A 16,978-nucleotide genomic window follows, 5' to 3' on the forward strand; every position below is an offset into this window, starting at 1 on the left:
AATAAAATTTATTTTAATAATAAAAAGCATAATAAATAAAAGCAGTACCTTATTTTATATGTTATTTTTATATAAATTTTTAAAATTATATGGCAGTTTAAAAATTTCATATATAAACAAGAAATAACGTTTTTTTTTAAAAAAAAGAAGAAGAAATTACGATACAGCTTATAAAACTTAACAGTTTAGAACAAATTTATGGCTTAAATTTCATTAAAAACCACAACAAAAATCAGTTTTTTGAAAATATCTCAAATACATAAAAAGATACGAAAAAAAGTTTCAGATAAAAAATGTGGGTATTAAAATTTCCTATAAAATTGTTCATTACCACTTTTGTCGTTTTTGCAATAGATACAGGGATATTCATAATAATCTATCAGAATTAATAGTAAGTGTTTCAAAAATGATAAAAATCGAAAAAAAAACGATTTTTTTTTCAAATTTTTGAATGTATATACCAAATTTGAAAAGAAATCTTGAAAAAAAAATATTTGTATCCTCAATTGTTTCAATTTTATAAAAAATTATGATTGAAAAAATTGTTTTTTGCATATATCTTTTTTGCTATTACAAATACGTAAAAATTGATCATCAACAATGTTGTAGGAAATTTTTTTCTCAACATTTTTCATTTGAAAAGTTTTCTCACATTTTTTCAAAATTTCGAGATATTTTCAAAAAGTTATTTTTGCGGTAATTTTGAATTATTTCTAATCCCCTTTTCTTAAATTTTCAAGTTTTTTTCATACGATCTCACAAACAAACTTTACGATCTAAATATTTCGTTGATATACAGGGTGTCACATAAAATTTCAAAACAACAAATTGACTCTGATTTAAAAAAAAATTACGGAAAAATATCCATTGCGTCATATCCCGAATCAAAATTCCCGCGATCATTTCTCTGAGGAATCAAAATGAAAATTCTCTGAGTAGCACTTCCATTCGGTCTAACAAAAGCACCCACTAACGGTACATTTTGCGTCAAACCCTGAGCGAAGCTCTGAATACCGTTACCCACATTTTGAGTGACACCCTGTAAAGTAGACCCGACATTTTGAGCGAAGTTGCCGACGTTCGAAGCCCAACCTCCGATGGTATTACCCACTGCCGAAAACGTATCGGGTATGTTGATTTCTATGGGGAAAAAACTGGAGGATTGGATCCAGTTTCCTATAAAATCCAACGGACCTCTCGGTTGATTATTCAATCGTAAAGCACTGGAACAGATCACTATGTATAGTAAATCAAACCTAAAATATGTCCAATTTACTTTTTTCCGAATTTTTTTTACAAAATTAGACCAGTTGTCTTAAAACCTTCCCAAATATATACAATTTACTTTTTTCCGTTTTTTTAAAACTTGGACCAGTTGACTTAGAAACTTCCAAATATGTCCAGTTTACTTTTTACCGTTTGTTTTCTATATAAACTTAGACCATTTGACTTGGAACCTTCCTTAAATTTGCCAAATTTATTTTTCCCGTTTTTATATATAAACTTGGCCCAGTTAACTTCTAACCTTCCCTAAATATGTCCAATTTACTTCTTTCCGTTTTTTAAAACTTAGACTATTTGATTTAAAACCTTCCCTAAATATGTCCAGTTTACTTTTTTCGGTTTTTTTTTTTATAAACTTGGACCAGTTAACTTCTAATCTTCCCTAAATATGACCAATTCACTTTTTTCGGATTTTTTTTTACAAAATTAGACCAGTTGACTTAGAACCTTCCCCAAATTTGTTCAATTTACTTTTTTCCGCTTATTTTTTATATAACCTTCCCAAATATATACAATTTACTTTTTTTCGTTTTTTTTTAAACTTAGACCAGTTGACTTAGAACCTTCTTCAAATTTGTTCAATTTACTTTTTTCCGTTTATTTTCTATATAAACTTAGACCAGTTGACTTCAAACCTTCCCAAATATATACAATTTACTTTTTTTCGTTTTTTTTAAACTTAGACTAGTTGACTTAGAACCTTCCCTAAATATGTCCAATTTACTATTTTCTGTTTATTTTTTATATAAACTTAGACCATTTGACTTGGAACCTTCCCAAAATTTGCCAAATTTATTTTTTCCGTTTTTATATATAAACTTGGACCAGTTAACTTCTACTCTTCCCTAAATATGCCCAATTCACTTTTTTCGGATTTTTTTTACAAAATTAGACCAGTTGACTTTAAACCTTCCCCAAATTTGTTCAATTTACTTTTTCCGAGTTTTTTTTTTATAAACTTAGACCAGTTGACTTAAAACCTTTCCAAATATATACAATTTACTTTTTTTCGTTTTTTTTTAAGCTTAGGCTAGTTGACTTAGAACCTTCCCTTAATATGTCCAATTTACTTTTTTCCGTTTGTTTTTTATATAAACTTAGACCAGTTGACTTAGAACCTTCCCAAATATATACAATTTACTTTTTTCCGTTTTTATATAGAAACTTAGACCAGTTGACTTCTAACCTTCCCTAAATATGTCCAATTTACTTCTTTCCGTTTTTTAAAACTTAGACCATTTGACTTAAAACCTTCCCTAAATATGTCCAATTTACTTCATTCCGTTTTTTTGTAAACTTAGACCAGTTGACTTGTAAACTTCCCTAAATTTATGTCATTTTATAGAATAATTTTTTTCAAAAACGTAAATAAAACAGTATTATCACAACGACCTTAATTATAAATAATAAAAACGACGAAATGAAAGCAGTAAATGATAAATAATTATACCTGAGAGGAATCAGTATCAACCCGGAGTCACTACGTCCTACTGGAAAACTCAAATTAAATTCAAAACTGCTTAACAGTATGAAACAACTAACTAATGTCTTCATTGTTCTTCTTCTTTTACCGTTATTCGACTGGTTTCACATCTATATCCAACTCTAAGTTTGTTTAAAATATTTACGTCATTTACATCTAGTAGTACAGTCACTTAACGGAATTATAAACATTTAAAAGATGTCCTACTTAAGAATAATGTCAAAAACTTTGATTTTTTATCATATATTTATGTCTAATTAACTTAGAATCGCTCAAATTTTTATTTATTTATAAACTTATTTCATTAAAATTTAAAAGTTTATACACTCAAAGTGATAATAAATCAAGATATACTCTGGAGACGAATTCGTTGTTATCCTAACCAAACTTTTCTTTTCTAACAACGTATAAGTTACAAAACAATAGAAATTTAATAGCGTTTCATTCTTAACCTCAAAACATTACCGGAAAATACAAATTGCTTTATTTTTTTACAAAATATTCAATTTATTAAAAAAAACCAACACCTGGCCTAAATCTACATTCTAAATGAAGAACTTGAAGGATATCGGAAGCCATTAAACATATATGCGACCTAAACAACAAGAATCGTGACATGCTGATTCAATACTAGAAAGTAATATGCAAATACTACAAAAAAAATATTAGTTGAAACTATTTATACTTACTGTTAACAATTATCTTAAAGTCCAACACTGGAGTCAGTCGAATTTACAAATTTATCAGTACCAACAGGGAAATACGTTGAAGTTTTTGGTGTTATGTAAACAAAACTTTCATTCTTCATTTTATTAACATCATGTATAGCTTCGTACAACAATTCTTCTTCTGTTTTAACGGGAACCTTATTAATCATTTCAAACTGATTCGCTGTATACTTATTTTCAAAGTCACTGGATTCTTCTAAAAAAGAAGAATCAGCTGTTACGTTTATATTCAACGTAATAAATATTTCTTCCGTAGTAGTTTCAAACATATCCGTAGAATTCGAAATGTTATCAATATTTGGTTGGTTTGTATTTATTTCTGTCGCATTTTTTTTACTTAACCAGTACGCGTGCGACGGTTTATCCCACGTGGGTGGTCTGCTAAGATCGTCGTGTACGTAATTCGAAAAATGGCTCTGGATTTTTTGCAAAAAGAATTCCAATGGCGGAGGTAGTTTGCTGATAGTTCCTTGTGGATTATTAAATAATTTATTTAAAGCATCTCCTGGTTTTATTATATTAATAGGAGCAGCACTGATTTCGGTAAGAAAAATTATAAGGCACAACCGGTTCATAATGATGTTTATGAATAACTAAATACGGAATTTCTCTTTTCTCTGGTCGATTTGGAAGAAGTGGAACGCGATTAAGGTTGTGACAAAGCTTCACAGAATTAAAAAACTCGTTTTTATAATTTTTTTCAATGGAAATAAAGAATATATAAAAAATTTAAAGTTTTTTAATTGAAATTCCTAGAAAATATTGATATTAAGAGCAAAGTAGTGACAGCTAGACATGAATTAATCTATATTATAATTCAATACTAGTTATGGAGGTTATTCAACTCTACATTGAAAATTATTCGTTATAAAGTATATCAAAAGATTCACTCTATGCTTTCGAATTATCTATTGTAATTTGTCGTATCAATAATCATAGATGACGCTAGTGTGTAATTAACGTAACGTCAAAAAAATGTCACAATATATAAAATTTTTCTTTTTGTCAAAAATCCTAATGATTTTAGTATAATGGGAAATGTGTTATTTGGCCAACGATGTGACCATCCGAGTGATGAAAGTATCATAAATCTGTCAGATAGTTGTGTTGATAAACTTTTAAAACCACCAGGTAACTAATAATGAGATTTAAAAGAAAAAAAAAATCGGGAATCTTAAAATTTTATTACTCTTTATAGAAGAACGTGAAAACGTAATTTGTAAACCTACTAATATTCGAATAGAAGATGACAAATGGATGAAAAAATTGAGATGTAAAGATGAATTACATTCGAAAAGTAAAGGTATCACGTTGGAAGACATAGAGAAATTACTTATAACTATAGAGGGCAAAATTGGTGAAATTAGACATCCTAATTGTTCAACCGAAGACGTATGTCGGTATTTAATTTAATTTCAACACGAAAACGATGTATATAAAACACATTATGCATTGTAGTATTCTTGGTTGCATATATAACAATTTTTTCTAGTATTTTACATTTAAAACTCATCTAAACTTCAATAACTACCCACCGTCTACATATATTTCGTTATATATTGACAGATCCATCTATAATTCTAAACTTAAATTAAAAATTGAGTCATCTACATAACCCTGATCATATTCTGAAATTAATATTATAGATAGAGAGAATTAATTATTGAAGTTTGTTAAAGTGAAAGTACTGCTAATAGAAAGAGATAGAGCATCTATTTACGACTCTCTATTCTGATCGGATCGCTATGACGTCGTAGTCTCGAGGTGGGAACGTCAAATTAAGAAAATAACGTTTTATCTAGTACAAATTCACTTACCTACCCCTCTCTCTAGCTTTAATATAAATTTTGTGATTGTATATTCGGTTGTATACTTATCTTATCGTGCATTTTATTAATTTCACATAATAATGATTGAATTTTTTTTAATAGTGCATTTGATTACGAAAACTTGATATAAGAAATTATAAAACTGTTATAAGATTTACTTTTTGATGAAATAATCAGCATAATAATACCGTATTGTTATATTTATCAGTTGGCGCTACTGCCACAAGTATTAGACAATTTAATAAAACTGATTACGTCAAAATGGCAGTCCATAATAGTAAACATTTGCCTTTTTTCGTATGTATCAGTGTTAGTTTTTTTTATTTCTTTTTCTGTAATGAGGGTTCTTTTACAATATTTTTTTGTTTTATGTTGTTAAGAGGACTCTATAGATATATTTCAGTGAAACTGATACAGCTGAAATTGTGTATTACTGCATTTTTTAAGTCAGTTTGCATAAAAAAACCGAAAAAGCAAAGTTTCTGAGAGGAAATTTCGCAATTCTTTAATAAGTTATTTCGCAATAAATCCGGAAATAGTAAGGTTTAAAATCCAACGAAAACTCAACAACTCACGGCACAAGTATTAATTTACCCCAAGGCGGTCCTTTTAAAATGTGAATCAGCTGATTTAGAAAATCGTTGTCAGTTTTTTGTTATGAACGGAAAAGGGTTTAAATATAAATCAACATATAATTTCGCAAAACTGTCGAAATAATAATTCCCATTCGCGAGAATTATCTATTACCTACCTTGTATATAAGGATCTTTAGTAGCAAATGGTATTTTTCGTTATTATCACTTATTTTTAATTTTTTACAGCTTATAGCTTGTTTAAAGCAAAATTCGCGATGTATAGCGAAATGCGAGAAGTATATGAATCAATTTATTGACTGTATCGATACGGCAAGAATAGAAGCCATAAAAAAATCGATGATTTTGCAAAAAACAGAAGATACCAGTGTAGATTGTGATATTTCTAGCGAAAAAACTTGTCCCCCTGACATAATAAATGATCAAGACTGATTTATTTCATTTAATAATTACAATATATACATTAAAAATAATAACGAACAATAATTTCATCGTTTCTCCAAGCTTTTGAACTTTGCTTCGAGTCTTTTTGAATACGCGTCCAATTTATATGCGGCTTGTTCTAATTTAACCACGCTAGCTTCGATTTGATCTATCTGTTGCAACAAAGGAATTATAGAACTATCTGTAAAAAAAAACTCACTTCCAACACGAAAAATTTGAATCAAAAATAATTGTTACTCACATTTTTCGTTTAATTCATTCATACTTTTCTTAACGTTAACCGAAAGGTTTCTCATATCTGAATATTTGGTAATAACAGCTCGATTCATGTTTTCTAATAATCTATAATCGTCTAACGTCGAAGTTAATTCACCGTATAAATATTCCGATGTTTTACTGAACATTGTATTAGCTAATTGACTCAAATTGGGATCATGGGGATCTAAAGCCTCAAAACTAGACGTAGAAGTTGATAATGTTGGACCTAAAAAATAATATTGATTTATATATATTTCATATTAACGCATACTACCTCTTATTGGTGAATCGGTTACTTCTTGACGATCATCTTCTTCTGCCATTATTTAAAATAAATAAATGAAATTAGAAATTGTTTATATGTTATTTTGACAAGATTGACAATTGGCAGTATCTGACAGATGACGTTGTTATCTGATTGGTGAAATTCATACTTATTTTTCAATTGTCACAATAGCTTTGTTCTTTGTTGATTCCGAAGTTTCAAAATGCTTATATCGTTTCGAATTAACATAAAAATATTTAACAGTAGCGAGTAGTTATAAACAATATAATCCTGCGTTACTGAATTATATTTTAACCTATTCTTAATAAAGTACGTTTTTGAATCCGATCCTAAATTGATTATGTGGCAGTTTTGATTCTAATCGAACAAAGCTAATATTTGTTTTGTTGTTGATCTGTGTTTTCTCCTACAACAACCAGTTAATAAATGTCAAAAAAGTAAATATGTAAATAATCACATTGTAAGGTTTGTGAGTCACTTATTATTTACAAATAAAGATCAAATTTCTACATATAGAGGAAGTGTATTAATTTACACAATTAGTCATTTGAAAACGATTAAAATGCTTGCTCCAGAAGTTGGATCAACAAACAATGAAATCGGATCGGGAAGCCACAGTAGTTTTATAAGAAAAATATCAGGTATGTACTCGAAACGTTTTCCGGTCTTTACTCCCATAAAAAAATTATGATACTTAGTTTATATGATAATATTTCAAATGATGTAATAATAAATTTTTATTCAAATGTAACATTTTTATTTATCGTATATTAAATGTATTCAAAACCAGCTTATCTATATGATTTCACATGTGTTAAATAAAGTACTGGGTATTGAATAATAATGTAATTAATATTATCAGATGACCAATATAAAATGAGTATTGTGTTTATATATAGGGATTACACAAACATTTTATCAATATCTTTTTTTATTATAAATCAAACAAATATGACGTGGTATGTTACAAAAGATTTAATTACTATGAAATTCGATTTAACTTTATTAAATAATTTTTTTTGTTATTTTAATAGTAATTTTGAAAATATAAATGTATGAAAATATATTTCCCATTCAGGTATATTTAATAGAGATGAGGAAACTTCTCGTATTAACAGCGGGGTTGGGTATGTGGAATTTGGTACATTTTCCGAAGAATCCACGACAAGAACCTTGGGAACATTTGCTGGGGTATTTTCCCCAGTTACGTTATCCATGTTTTCCGCGCTCATTTTTCTCCGAATGGGTATTTATAAGAATCATAACCTCAAAAATTGAAAATACTCCAATTTTTTTTTCATATTTAGGTTATATCGTCGGTAATGCTGGATTATTAGTGACTTTAACGCAATTTCTAATAGCTTACGCCATATTAGTGTCTACGGTAATGTCTGTATGCGCTATTTCTACAAATGGGGCGGTAGAAGGAGGCGGTGCTTATTGTAAGTTAGGTTATATAAAAAAAAATGAATAGCTTTGTCTTCAAATTTCGTTTCTAGTTATGATCAGTAGAACTCTGGGTCCTGAATTTGGTGGCTCAATTGGTACTTTATTTTTTTTTGCCAACATTGTTAGTAGTGCTCTCTATATTTCCGGGTGCGTCGAAGGTATCATTGAAAATTTTGGTCCTTCCGGTAAGTACTATACGTATAATAATATAGTCCGTTCATATTAATAGTGAAATAGCTAAATGAATCATTATCAATTATCAATAAGTTTTTTTTATGAAATAATTAATTTTTTATGTTGTACATAGAAATTAACGATAATTAGCACAACACAATGACACATCGTTCACATAACCTAAATCAATTATATATAATAGATTCCATTTGACACAATGTCAATTTAATAAAACAGGGATACCAATTAATGTACGAAATTATTAAATTGTCAAGTTATGTTGTTCTAGTTTTGATATTTAGTAAGTTAACGAAAGTTTTGACTCAAACTGAATCAAGTATGTATTTTAAAGTGTATTGGGGGAATTGGCATTCCATCAATGGTAATATATAGTTCGTGACGATTCGTGTTTGCTCGTAATATTTTCGGTTTTTTATACTTTTTATGAATGGGCTGGCAATATTAACGTCAGCGATAAGATGTAATATTTATATATACGAGGGTTAATGAAAAAGAATCTGAACTGAAATGTTGGAAATATTTATTTGTTATATCGAGTATATATACGAGGGGTAATGAAAAAAATTACGAATTCATAAAAAATATTATTGCTATCGAATATATCGTAAATTTTTTATACAGATGGACTCATAAAATTGATGTTAATGATGCTATTTATTATTTTTATTTGCATATCAATCTGTATGAAAATTATTTTAGGATCTCTAGTAACCGACATGATACCCGGTGGTAGATGGCACGGGTTTTTATACGGTAGTATACTAAACGTAATGAATTTATTAATTTGTCTCATAGGGGCTTCTATGTTCGCCAAAACGGCGGTATTTATATTAATAATAGTTTGCAGTTGTTTGAGTATAACGATATTCAGTTTTTTCTACGAGGGTTTCTTGGAGGTTTGTTTCCCAAATAAAATAATTAAACATTTTGAAAAAAATTTAAATTTTAGGTACCGATACCGAATTCGAATAAAATCCTTCACAATAACACCGATTTAGACATATACAGAAATTATACGGGGCTTTCGCAAATTACTTTCAAAAATAATCTTCTACCAGGATACGGCGTCGATTACACGTCAACCGGCGAGTTAGTCACCTTCGCTACGGTATTCGGAGTTTTATTTTCAGGCGTAACCGGAATTATGGCCGGGGCTAATATGAGCGGCGAACTCAAAAATCCCGCTAAATCGATACCGAAGGGGACGTTATCGGCGGTCGGTTTCACTTTTATCGTTTATATATTGATATCGTTGTTAACTTCGGCGACATGTACGAGGGAATTATTGCAAAACGATTATATATACATGGCTGGCGTTAGCGCCTTTCCGCCTAGCGTCGCCATAGGACTCATAACCGCCACGTGGTCGGCGGCTTTGAGCAACGTAATAGGAGCTTCTAGGGTATTAGAAGCTCTAGCTAAAGATAAAATTTTCGGTAAGTTAACACGTCAATCAATAAGTCGTGTGACCTGTACATCTATTAACTATGAGAAGGGTCCCCATTAGGATCGTGTATCTTAAATCTTGATAAATACAATAAACCTTGAATTTAAGTAGCTAAATTTACGATTCCTACATTTTAAATTTATATAATTTTATATTTCAAAACAAGACCAACTACGAAAAACACTTTTTTTGACAAAAGAAAAACTTTTCGATGTCGTGGTTGTAGAAGGATTTGTCTTTTATTACAAAATATGCTTCAATTTCGACAATTTCTTCTATATTTGAGCCGAATTCCATACCGGCTAGATCACTGAATAGCCAGTAGTCACCGGGGGCCAGATTTGGATTATATTGTGGATGAGGAGGCAATTCGTTCAATTTAACCATCGTTGTGCCATTGTTTTGGTGAAATATTGTTTTTTTTTTCAAAATACTGAAGCTACAACCTTCCCAGCTGACTGCTGTGCCTTTCGGATGATGATCGTTTTGATTCCGGATTGAAGTGATGGATCCATGTTTCCTCCATCACCAAACATTGCTCTGTATCATCAAAACGTTGTTGTTTTTGATCGACTGTGAATAAAGGCGACACTCACTTTTAAAAAAGTCTTCTCATGGTTATTTGGACGACCAGAACGTTCGCCATCATCGGTATCTGTAAGACCACGTTTAAATGCAGCCGGATAACACTTTTTGAACCATTTCTGAGCTTGTTCGCAGGACGCACGAAATTATTTTGAAAATAACGAAAGTAGCTTCACTTAAACGGCTGTCACTCTTTTCTGACAGATCGAAATGTCATGAAATTTGACACATAGTTGGTACGTCGTATGGATTTGACATTGGCAGCGCCATCTGTGTGTCAGTCACACGACTTATCGAGTATTTTTAGGAAAAATATTTTATATTTTGTTTTTATTATTTCAGGTCCAATTTTAAATTTCGTACCTAGGGGTACTTGGAAGGGTAATCCTGTAGCGGCGGTCGTTGTTTCAGCTGTTCTAGTTCAATTTATTTTATTGATCGGTTCTTTGAATATTATAGCCCAGTTAAATTCGGTGTTATTTTTGTTGAGTTATTTAGCTACGAATATGGCGTGTTTGGGATTGGAATTGGCGGGCGCTCCTAATTTTCGTCCAACTTTCATGTTTTTCACTTGGTACACGGCGTTATTCGCTTTCCTCGGTACGATCGTGATGATGTTCGTAATCAGTCCGATATACGCGGCTTGCAGTATTTTGTTATGTTTGATTTTGGTGGTCGGGTTGCATTTGTATTCCCCCTCGAAGGAGGCTCAATGGGGTAGTATATCGCAAGCTCTGATGTTTCATCAGGTTAGGAAGTATCTTTTGCTTTTGGATTCCCGTAAGGATCACGTGAAATTTTGGCGTCCTCAAGTACTTTTGTTGGTGAATAGTCCGAGATCTTGTTGTCCCTTAATCGATTTTATTAACGATTTAAAAAAGGGTGGGTTGTACGTTATCGGTCACGTGGAAACCGATGAGGATATTAACGATCGAAATCCCGATCCGATTTTGGGCCAACTCGCCCATTGGTTGACGCTGATCGATCACTTGAAGGTAAAAAGTTTTCGGTTTCGGATGGTTTCGATGTTATTTTTCGATTTTTTAAGGTGAAAGCTTTCGTCGAACTAACGGCGGCCAAGACGGTCAGAGAGGGGCTTCGACATTTGATGAGGCTATCCGGAATGGGCGCTATGAAACCCAATACGGTTATTTTCGGATTTTTGGACGACGAGGAACAACACGATTTCCTTCAAAGGTGTCGTACGATATTGGAAAATGGTTTTTTTATATTCGGTTCTAATGTGCATTTTTTTTAGTGTCGATTCTTCGTATCTGAATCACGATTTCGAAAATGACGTTTTCCCTTTGAAGACGCAAAGCAATTTACAGCCTCGCGAGTACGTTCTAATGATGAGAGACGTTTTGAGGATGAATAAAAATTTGTGTTTGTGCAGGAATTTCGTCAAATTGAAGAAGGATAACAGAAGGTCGGTGGAAATTTTTCATTTTTTATTTCCCTCTAATCCCCCATACTATTAATTTGTATGAATATTTCCAGTTCCTTATTGATTGCGAAAAACTTTGTTTTAAACCAATTACACTGTTGCCAAATCAATATTTTCGCGTACATGTAGATATTTCATTATTTCCTATAGAAAACCACCAATAAAAACAACTACGTCGTTGCCAAATCGATTTTTTTTTTCAAAAAGTAGAGAAATTTGACGACGGAACAAAGTCAATTTGCAGTGTTGCCTAACGAATTTTTCTCGATGATTACGGAAGATTTCTTAAAGAAACTAATCGAGATTGCAGTGTTGCCCAACCGATATCATCCCGAAATTGGAGACATTTGATTACTTCCTGCAAAAAAAACCATCCATGGTGTTGCCAAATCTATTTTTAGGGATATTCGATAACTAATTATATAGATAAATATAAGATTTACGGTGTTGCCGAGCCTAATTTTCTTCTTTATTAGAAAGATTTGATAATTTGCTTTAGCGAAACGTTGCCAAACATATTTAATATGGAGTGATGTCAGTTTTGCGGTGTTGCCGAAGAATTTCATTAAAACTGGGATTGCTTTACAGATACATATCGATATTGTGGAATAGCCAATGTTGACAGTTCTATTTTTTCTTAGAATCTAGGAAATTTATGTAATTACAATAAGACAAGAAAAAACCTAGAAATTAAGAATTTACGACGTTGCCAATTGAGATTTATTGACCATTTACTAGACGTAGTAAATTTGGCAAAAAAAAACATTCGTAATGGAGACAGTGTCTGCGGTGTTTCCAAAGTTGATTTTGGATACCATTTTTTGATAAATTTCATGATTAGCAAGACATTATATCGAGTTTGCAGTGTTACCAAACAAAGTTGTCTCAAAAAAAATATGCGTAACGAAGACAAAGCGTTTTCGGTGTTGCCAAAGTTAATTTTCGGTACAATTTGATAAATTTCATGATTGTCAAAACATTATATCGAGTTTTAAGTGTTGCCAAACAAATTTTTTTCAAAAAAAATATTCGTAACGAAGACAGCGTCTGCGGTGTTGCCAAAGTTGATTTTGGATACCATTTTTTGATAAATTTCATGATTAGCAAGACATTATATACGGAGAAAAAGCGTTTACGGTGTGACCAAAGTTGATTTTAGGTGCAATGGCAAGATCTTCTATTGACTTTGCAGTGTTGCCAAACTAAGTTTTCTCAAACAAATCGTCGAAACGGAGACATCCTACGTTAGCGGTGTTGCCATAGTTATTTTTTGATACAATTTGATAAATTTCATGGGTGGCAAGATATTATATCGAGTTTGCAGTGTTGCCAAACGAAGTTTTATCAAAAAAAAATATTCCTAACGGAAAAAAAGCGTTTACGGTGTTGCCAAAGTTGATTTTCGGTGCAATGGCAAGATATTATATTGACTTTGCAGTGTTGCCAAACTAAGTTTTCTCAAACAAATCGTCGAAACGGAGACATCCTACGTTAGCGGTGTTGCCATAGTTATTTTTTGATACAATTTGATAAATTTCATGGGTGGCAAGATATTATATCGAGTTTGCAGTGTTGCCAAACGAAGTTTTATCAAAAAAAAATATTCCTAACGGAAAAAAAGCGTTTACGGTGTTGCCAAAGTTGATTTTCGGTGCAATGGCAAGATATTATATTGACTTTGCAGTGTTGCCAAACTAAGTTTTCTCAAACAAATCGTCGAAACGGAGACATCCTACGTTAGCGGTGTTGCCATAGTTATTTTTTGGTAGAATTTGGTAAATTGGTTGAAAAATATATCGAGTTTGCGGTGTTGCCAAATGACGTTTTAAAAGAAAAATATTCGAAAGGGACACATCATGGATAAACCGTGTTGCCAAAGTTGATTTTCGGTAGAATTGGGTAAATTTGAAGACTACAAATAACATCGACCTTGCAGTGTTGTCAAACGAAATTTTCTCTAAAATTTGTGAAAAAATCATCAACTGTCCGCAATGTAGCTAAACATAAACATACGTGAAAACTAAGGAATCTTGATAACTAGCGAGATTGCAGTGTTGCCATATCTAGTATATCCCTAGTTGGGAACATTTAATAACCTATTATAGAGAAAGTAAGCTTCAACGGTGTTGTAAATAGTAGTAATTAACAAATCTGGTGATCGGCTATACATTTATAGAATTTGCAGTGTTGCCAAACGAAATTTATCTATCTAGGGTTAATATCTTGCTACTTAATGGATTTTTATGTTACGAAACTCCTTTAAATATCAAAATTTCCACGATAATGATCGTAACACCATTTTTTTATGGGATTATCTCGAAATTTTATCGTTTTATTTAGTGTTAGGAGCAAAAGATACATCGACGTATGGCCCGTAAACTTCTTAAATCCCGGAGAACAAGATTGCTTCGACACCATTTCTCTTTTCATGATGCAGCTAGCTTGCATAGTAAATATGGTACCGTTGTGGAAAAAATTGAAGCTGAGGTTTGTTCTAAACCCAAAATTCACATCATCTATTCAAAATCGAGACAATTTTCTAGGTTATGTATTTGTGACGAAACCAGAACGAGTTATTTCGCTTTTAATTCGTCGACTCAAAGCCATTCCGAAAAACTGGAAACTCTATTGAAAAATCTGAGGATCGAAGCGGAATTATTTCATGTTGAAGCATGGAGAAACGTCATAGAAGCGAACGGTATTGAAAAAGAACTTTATGCGAAGAGGTAAGTCGTTTTAAATTATTTATACGTTTAAAAATATATATATTTATTTTTTAGTGTTAACGATTTGATTCTTCAACAGACTTCGGAAACCGCTGTGACTTTTATTTATTTACCCTCTCCCCCTTTGGACGATGATAAATTAATTTCTTTTTATAATAATTTGGAAATATTTTCTAGAAATCTACCCCCGACTATATTCGTACATGGTGTCAATACTGTTACTTCTACAACTTTATAGTAACAAAGTTATTTTAACTTAATAATCTAATTGTCCAGATACTGAGCAAAATATTTGACATATCGTTGAAAATTTCAATCTCAAAAAATATTTTTTCCAAAAAATAGATTATATACTCAAAAATTTTCTTATTTTTCCGAAATTATCTCGATATAAAGTGATATTATGGATAGATGTGTAATTAAAACCATTCGTATTACAGGGTAACTTCCGAAATTAATTTTAAGAGTATGAAAAGGCTGTTTTTAAACAATTTTGCATCGTAGGTTTTAATTTTTTTTATAGAAATTAGTATGTATTGATGAAAAACTATTTTTTATTTCTATATTAATTTTATCCCGTCAAATGTTATATTTAATTAGATTATGTCACTATAAGTCGATCGTAATAAAATGATTAAATTATTTTTAATATCAGAAAATAATTGAAATATTGATTTAGAGTCTCAAACTTTTGTGCCTTATTGTGTAAAATACGTTGAAAATAATAAAAAAAACGACAGTTATTTGTATTCTGAAGATTAAATATCTAAAATTAAATCTGCCGACATTAATGTAACTAAAAAGGTATATTATTAAGTAATTAACTATTATACATACGACATTTTGTAACTTATTAGTTATATTATACTTTACCTTGTATATTAAAAAGTATTATTTGAAAATATATTTTTTCACTAATCTTTGAAGATTTCTTTTTTTAAAACACTCGTTATTCGTCCTTCTATCTAGAAACTTGCACATGACGATTCTTTCTATATTTCAATAGTAGTTTTTGTTAATTCGAAATTTGTTTTAATTGAAATGAAATATAAAAATTATTTCATTTAGCAATAGCATCGTTTCAAAACTAAGTTTTTGTAAATAGTTTACAAACTTCCATTTTCAAATTATTTGTCATCTGTCAAATAGATTCTTCTTTACTTCAAAAAGCTTGACAGTCAATGTTAATCCAGTATCTCGTCCACGTGGTGGCTGTATAAAACGAAGTTGTAACTTTCGAAAAAGTAGAAGAATTTATAAACATCAACGTTGGTTTGGTTTTTGTATAGTTTTCAATATGAAAAAGGTTTTTGTGAGTTTTTTGTGATAAATTTAGAATGTAATATATGTGGATGATATTTGATTAATTACCAAAAATTATTTTTTATATAAATAAACTATTAGACATTTAGGCATTTTTATTGTTAGAATGATACTAAAAACTACGAAAAATGGGAAAAACAACCAATTTTTAATAATTTTGTTATAAATGAGTGTGTATATAATTAATATCGAGGAAATTATTGTATTTTTTTGCGATTCTACGTATTTTCAAATTTCTTTTACATAATTTCGGAAAATTGTCCTTATTTTTGTTACAAATACAATAGTTCATAGAAAATCATCGTATACTCATCTATATATTAATAAAAGAAAAATTTATTGAAATAGGTTAAAATTACAGCAACATTACAACTGATTTTCAAGTTTTTTTAGTTAATTTTTGAATTTTTCTAGTTAAGTTTTCTAACTCATTTTTGCATTTTCCAGCTGATTTTCGAGTTTTACTCGATGATTTTTCAATTTTGTAGCTGATTAAGTTTTCCAGTCAATTTTAGAGTTTTTCCTCACTGATTTGTCTATTTTCTAGCTGATTATTGAGTTTTCCAGTAAATTTTAGAGTTTTTCTCTCTGATTGTTGAGTTTATTCTTTGATAAGAACTTAGGAAGACCAAGTAGCTGGACAAAAAAGAAGACTGTAGGCGAGAAATAAGGAACAAATGATGTTAAAAATGGAAAATTAGGTTAAGTTTGAATGAAATATTTCACTTTCTATAAATATGAAGATTTTGTTAGCATTATTTCAAAAATTGAAAGCCACTTTTGATTCAGATAATTTCTCCCAACTATCTAACAGTAGCCACATCAATTCTCAGATATTTAGAGAAATAAAGAAAAAACATGAGAAAAATCACCAAAATAAATAATAACGAAATGAAAAGAA

The 16,978-nt window shown here is 30.4% G+C and overlaps 4 protein-coding genes across 4 annotated transcripts; 2 read left to right on the plus strand and 2 right to left on the minus strand.

Moving 5' to 3' along the window:
• Window positions 1–627: 627 nt before the first annotated feature.
• Window positions 628–2,849, minus strand: LOC130902741 (uncharacterized). The gene is made up of 2 exons (XM_057815007.1): window positions 2,735–2,849; window positions 628–1,223 (listed from the first exon to the last, which is right to left on the minus strand). The coding sequence occupies exons 1-2, from the start codon at window positions 2,836–2,838 to the stop codon at window positions 851–853; spliced, it is 477 nt and encodes a 158-aa protein (XP_057670990.1). The 5' UTR covers window positions 2,839–2,849; the 3' UTR covers window positions 628–850.
• A 1,620-nt stretch (window positions 2,850–4,469) lies between these two features.
• On the plus strand, window positions 4,470–6,350 carry LOC130902743 (uncharacterized). Its single transcript, XM_057815009.1, has 3 exons — window positions 4,470–4,626; window positions 4,694–4,887; window positions 6,146–6,350. The coding sequence occupies exons 1-3, from the start codon at window positions 4,527–4,529 to the stop codon at window positions 6,347–6,349; spliced, it is 498 nt and encodes a 165-aa protein (XP_057670992.1). The 5' UTR covers window positions 4,470–4,526; the 3' UTR covers window position 6,350.
• Window positions 6,330–7,008, minus strand: LOC130902745 (biogenesis of lysosome-related organelles complex 1 subunit 2). The gene is made up of 3 exons (XM_057815010.1): window positions 6,894–7,008; window positions 6,603–6,845; window positions 6,330–6,542 (listed from the first exon to the last, which is right to left on the minus strand). Exons 1-3 carry the CDS (start codon window positions 6,940–6,942, stop codon window positions 6,406–6,408), a joined length of 429 nt encoding a protein of 142 aa, XP_057670993.1. The 5' UTR covers window positions 6,943–7,008; the 3' UTR covers window positions 6,330–6,405.
• Window positions 7,009–7,194: 186 nt separating this feature from the next.
• LOC130902742 (solute carrier family 12 member 9) lies at window positions 7,195–15,672 on the plus strand. Its single transcript, XM_057815008.1, has 12 exons — window positions 7,195–7,546; window positions 7,984–8,151; window positions 8,213–8,347; window positions 8,405–8,539; window positions 9,249–9,445; window positions 9,499–9,985; window positions 10,924–11,576; window positions 11,630–11,778; window positions 11,840–12,010; window positions 14,369–14,515; window positions 14,572–14,754; window positions 14,809–15,672. The coding sequence occupies exons 1-12, from the start codon at window positions 7,468–7,470 to the stop codon at window positions 14,990–14,992; spliced, it is 2,688 nt and encodes an 895-aa protein (XP_057670991.1). The 5' UTR covers window positions 7,195–7,467; the 3' UTR covers window positions 14,993–15,672.
• Window positions 15,673–16,978: the final 1,306 nt, after the last annotated feature.

This window comes from Diorhabda carinulata, chromosome X (assembly GCF_026250575.1).
Source record: "Diorhabda carinulata isolate Delta chromosome X, icDioCari1.1, whole genome shotgun sequence".
In the NCBI taxonomy this organism is placed as follows: domain Eukaryota; kingdom Metazoa; phylum Arthropoda; class Insecta; order Coleoptera; family Chrysomelidae; genus Diorhabda; species Diorhabda carinulata.

What these genes read in the sequence shown, in the direction of transcription:
- LOC130902745 (XM_057815010.1), bottom strand. Translation starts at nt 6,942, where the DNA reads ATGGCAGAAGAAGATGATCGTCAAGAAGTAACCGATTCACCAATAAGA. An exon ending in AACCGATTCACCAATAAGAG is followed by an intron (nt 6,846 to 6,893) that starts GTAGTATGCGTT and finishes ATTATTTTTTAG; the next exon opens with GTCCAACATTATCAACTTCT. An exon ending in GAATGAATTAAACGAAAAAT is followed by an intron (nt 6,543 to 6,602) that starts GTGAGTAACAAT and finishes TTTTTTTTACAG; the next exon opens with ATAGTTCTATAATTCCTTTG.
- LOC130902741 (XM_057815007.1), bottom strand. Translation starts at nt 2,838, where the DNA reads ATGAAGACATTAGTTAGTTGTTTCATACTGTTAAGCAGTTTTGAATTT. An exon ending in TTGATACTGATTCCTCTCAG is followed by an intron (nt 1,224 to 2,734) that starts GTATAATTATTT and finishes GATCTGTTCCAG; the next exon opens with TGCTTTACGATTGAATAATC.
- LOC130902743 (XM_057815009.1), top strand. Translation starts at nt 4,527, where the DNA reads ATGGGAAATGTGTTATTTGGCCAACGATGTGACCATCCGAGTGATGAA. An exon ending in TAAACTTTTAAAACCACCAG is followed by an intron (nt 4,627 to 4,693) that starts GTAACTAATAAT and finishes TACTCTTTATAG; the next exon opens with AAGAACGTGAAAACGTAATT. An exon ending in CTAATTGTTCAACCGAAGAC is followed by an intron (nt 4,888 to 6,145) that starts GTATGTCGGTAT and finishes AATTTTTTACAG; the next exon opens with CTTATAGCTTGTTTAAAGCA.
- LOC130902742 (XM_057815008.1), top strand. Translation starts at nt 7,468, where the DNA reads ATGCTTGCTCCAGAAGTTGGATCAACAAACAATGAAATCGGATCGGGA. An exon ending in CGCTGATCGATCACTTGAAG is followed by an intron (nt 11,577 to 11,629) that starts GTAAAAAGTTTT and finishes CGATTTTTTAAG; the next exon opens with GTGAAAGCTTTCGTCGAACT. An exon ending in AAAGAACTTTATGCGAAGAG is followed by an intron (nt 14,755 to 14,808) that starts GTAAGTCGTTTT and finishes TTTATTTTTTAG; the next exon opens with TGTTAACGATTTGATTCTTC.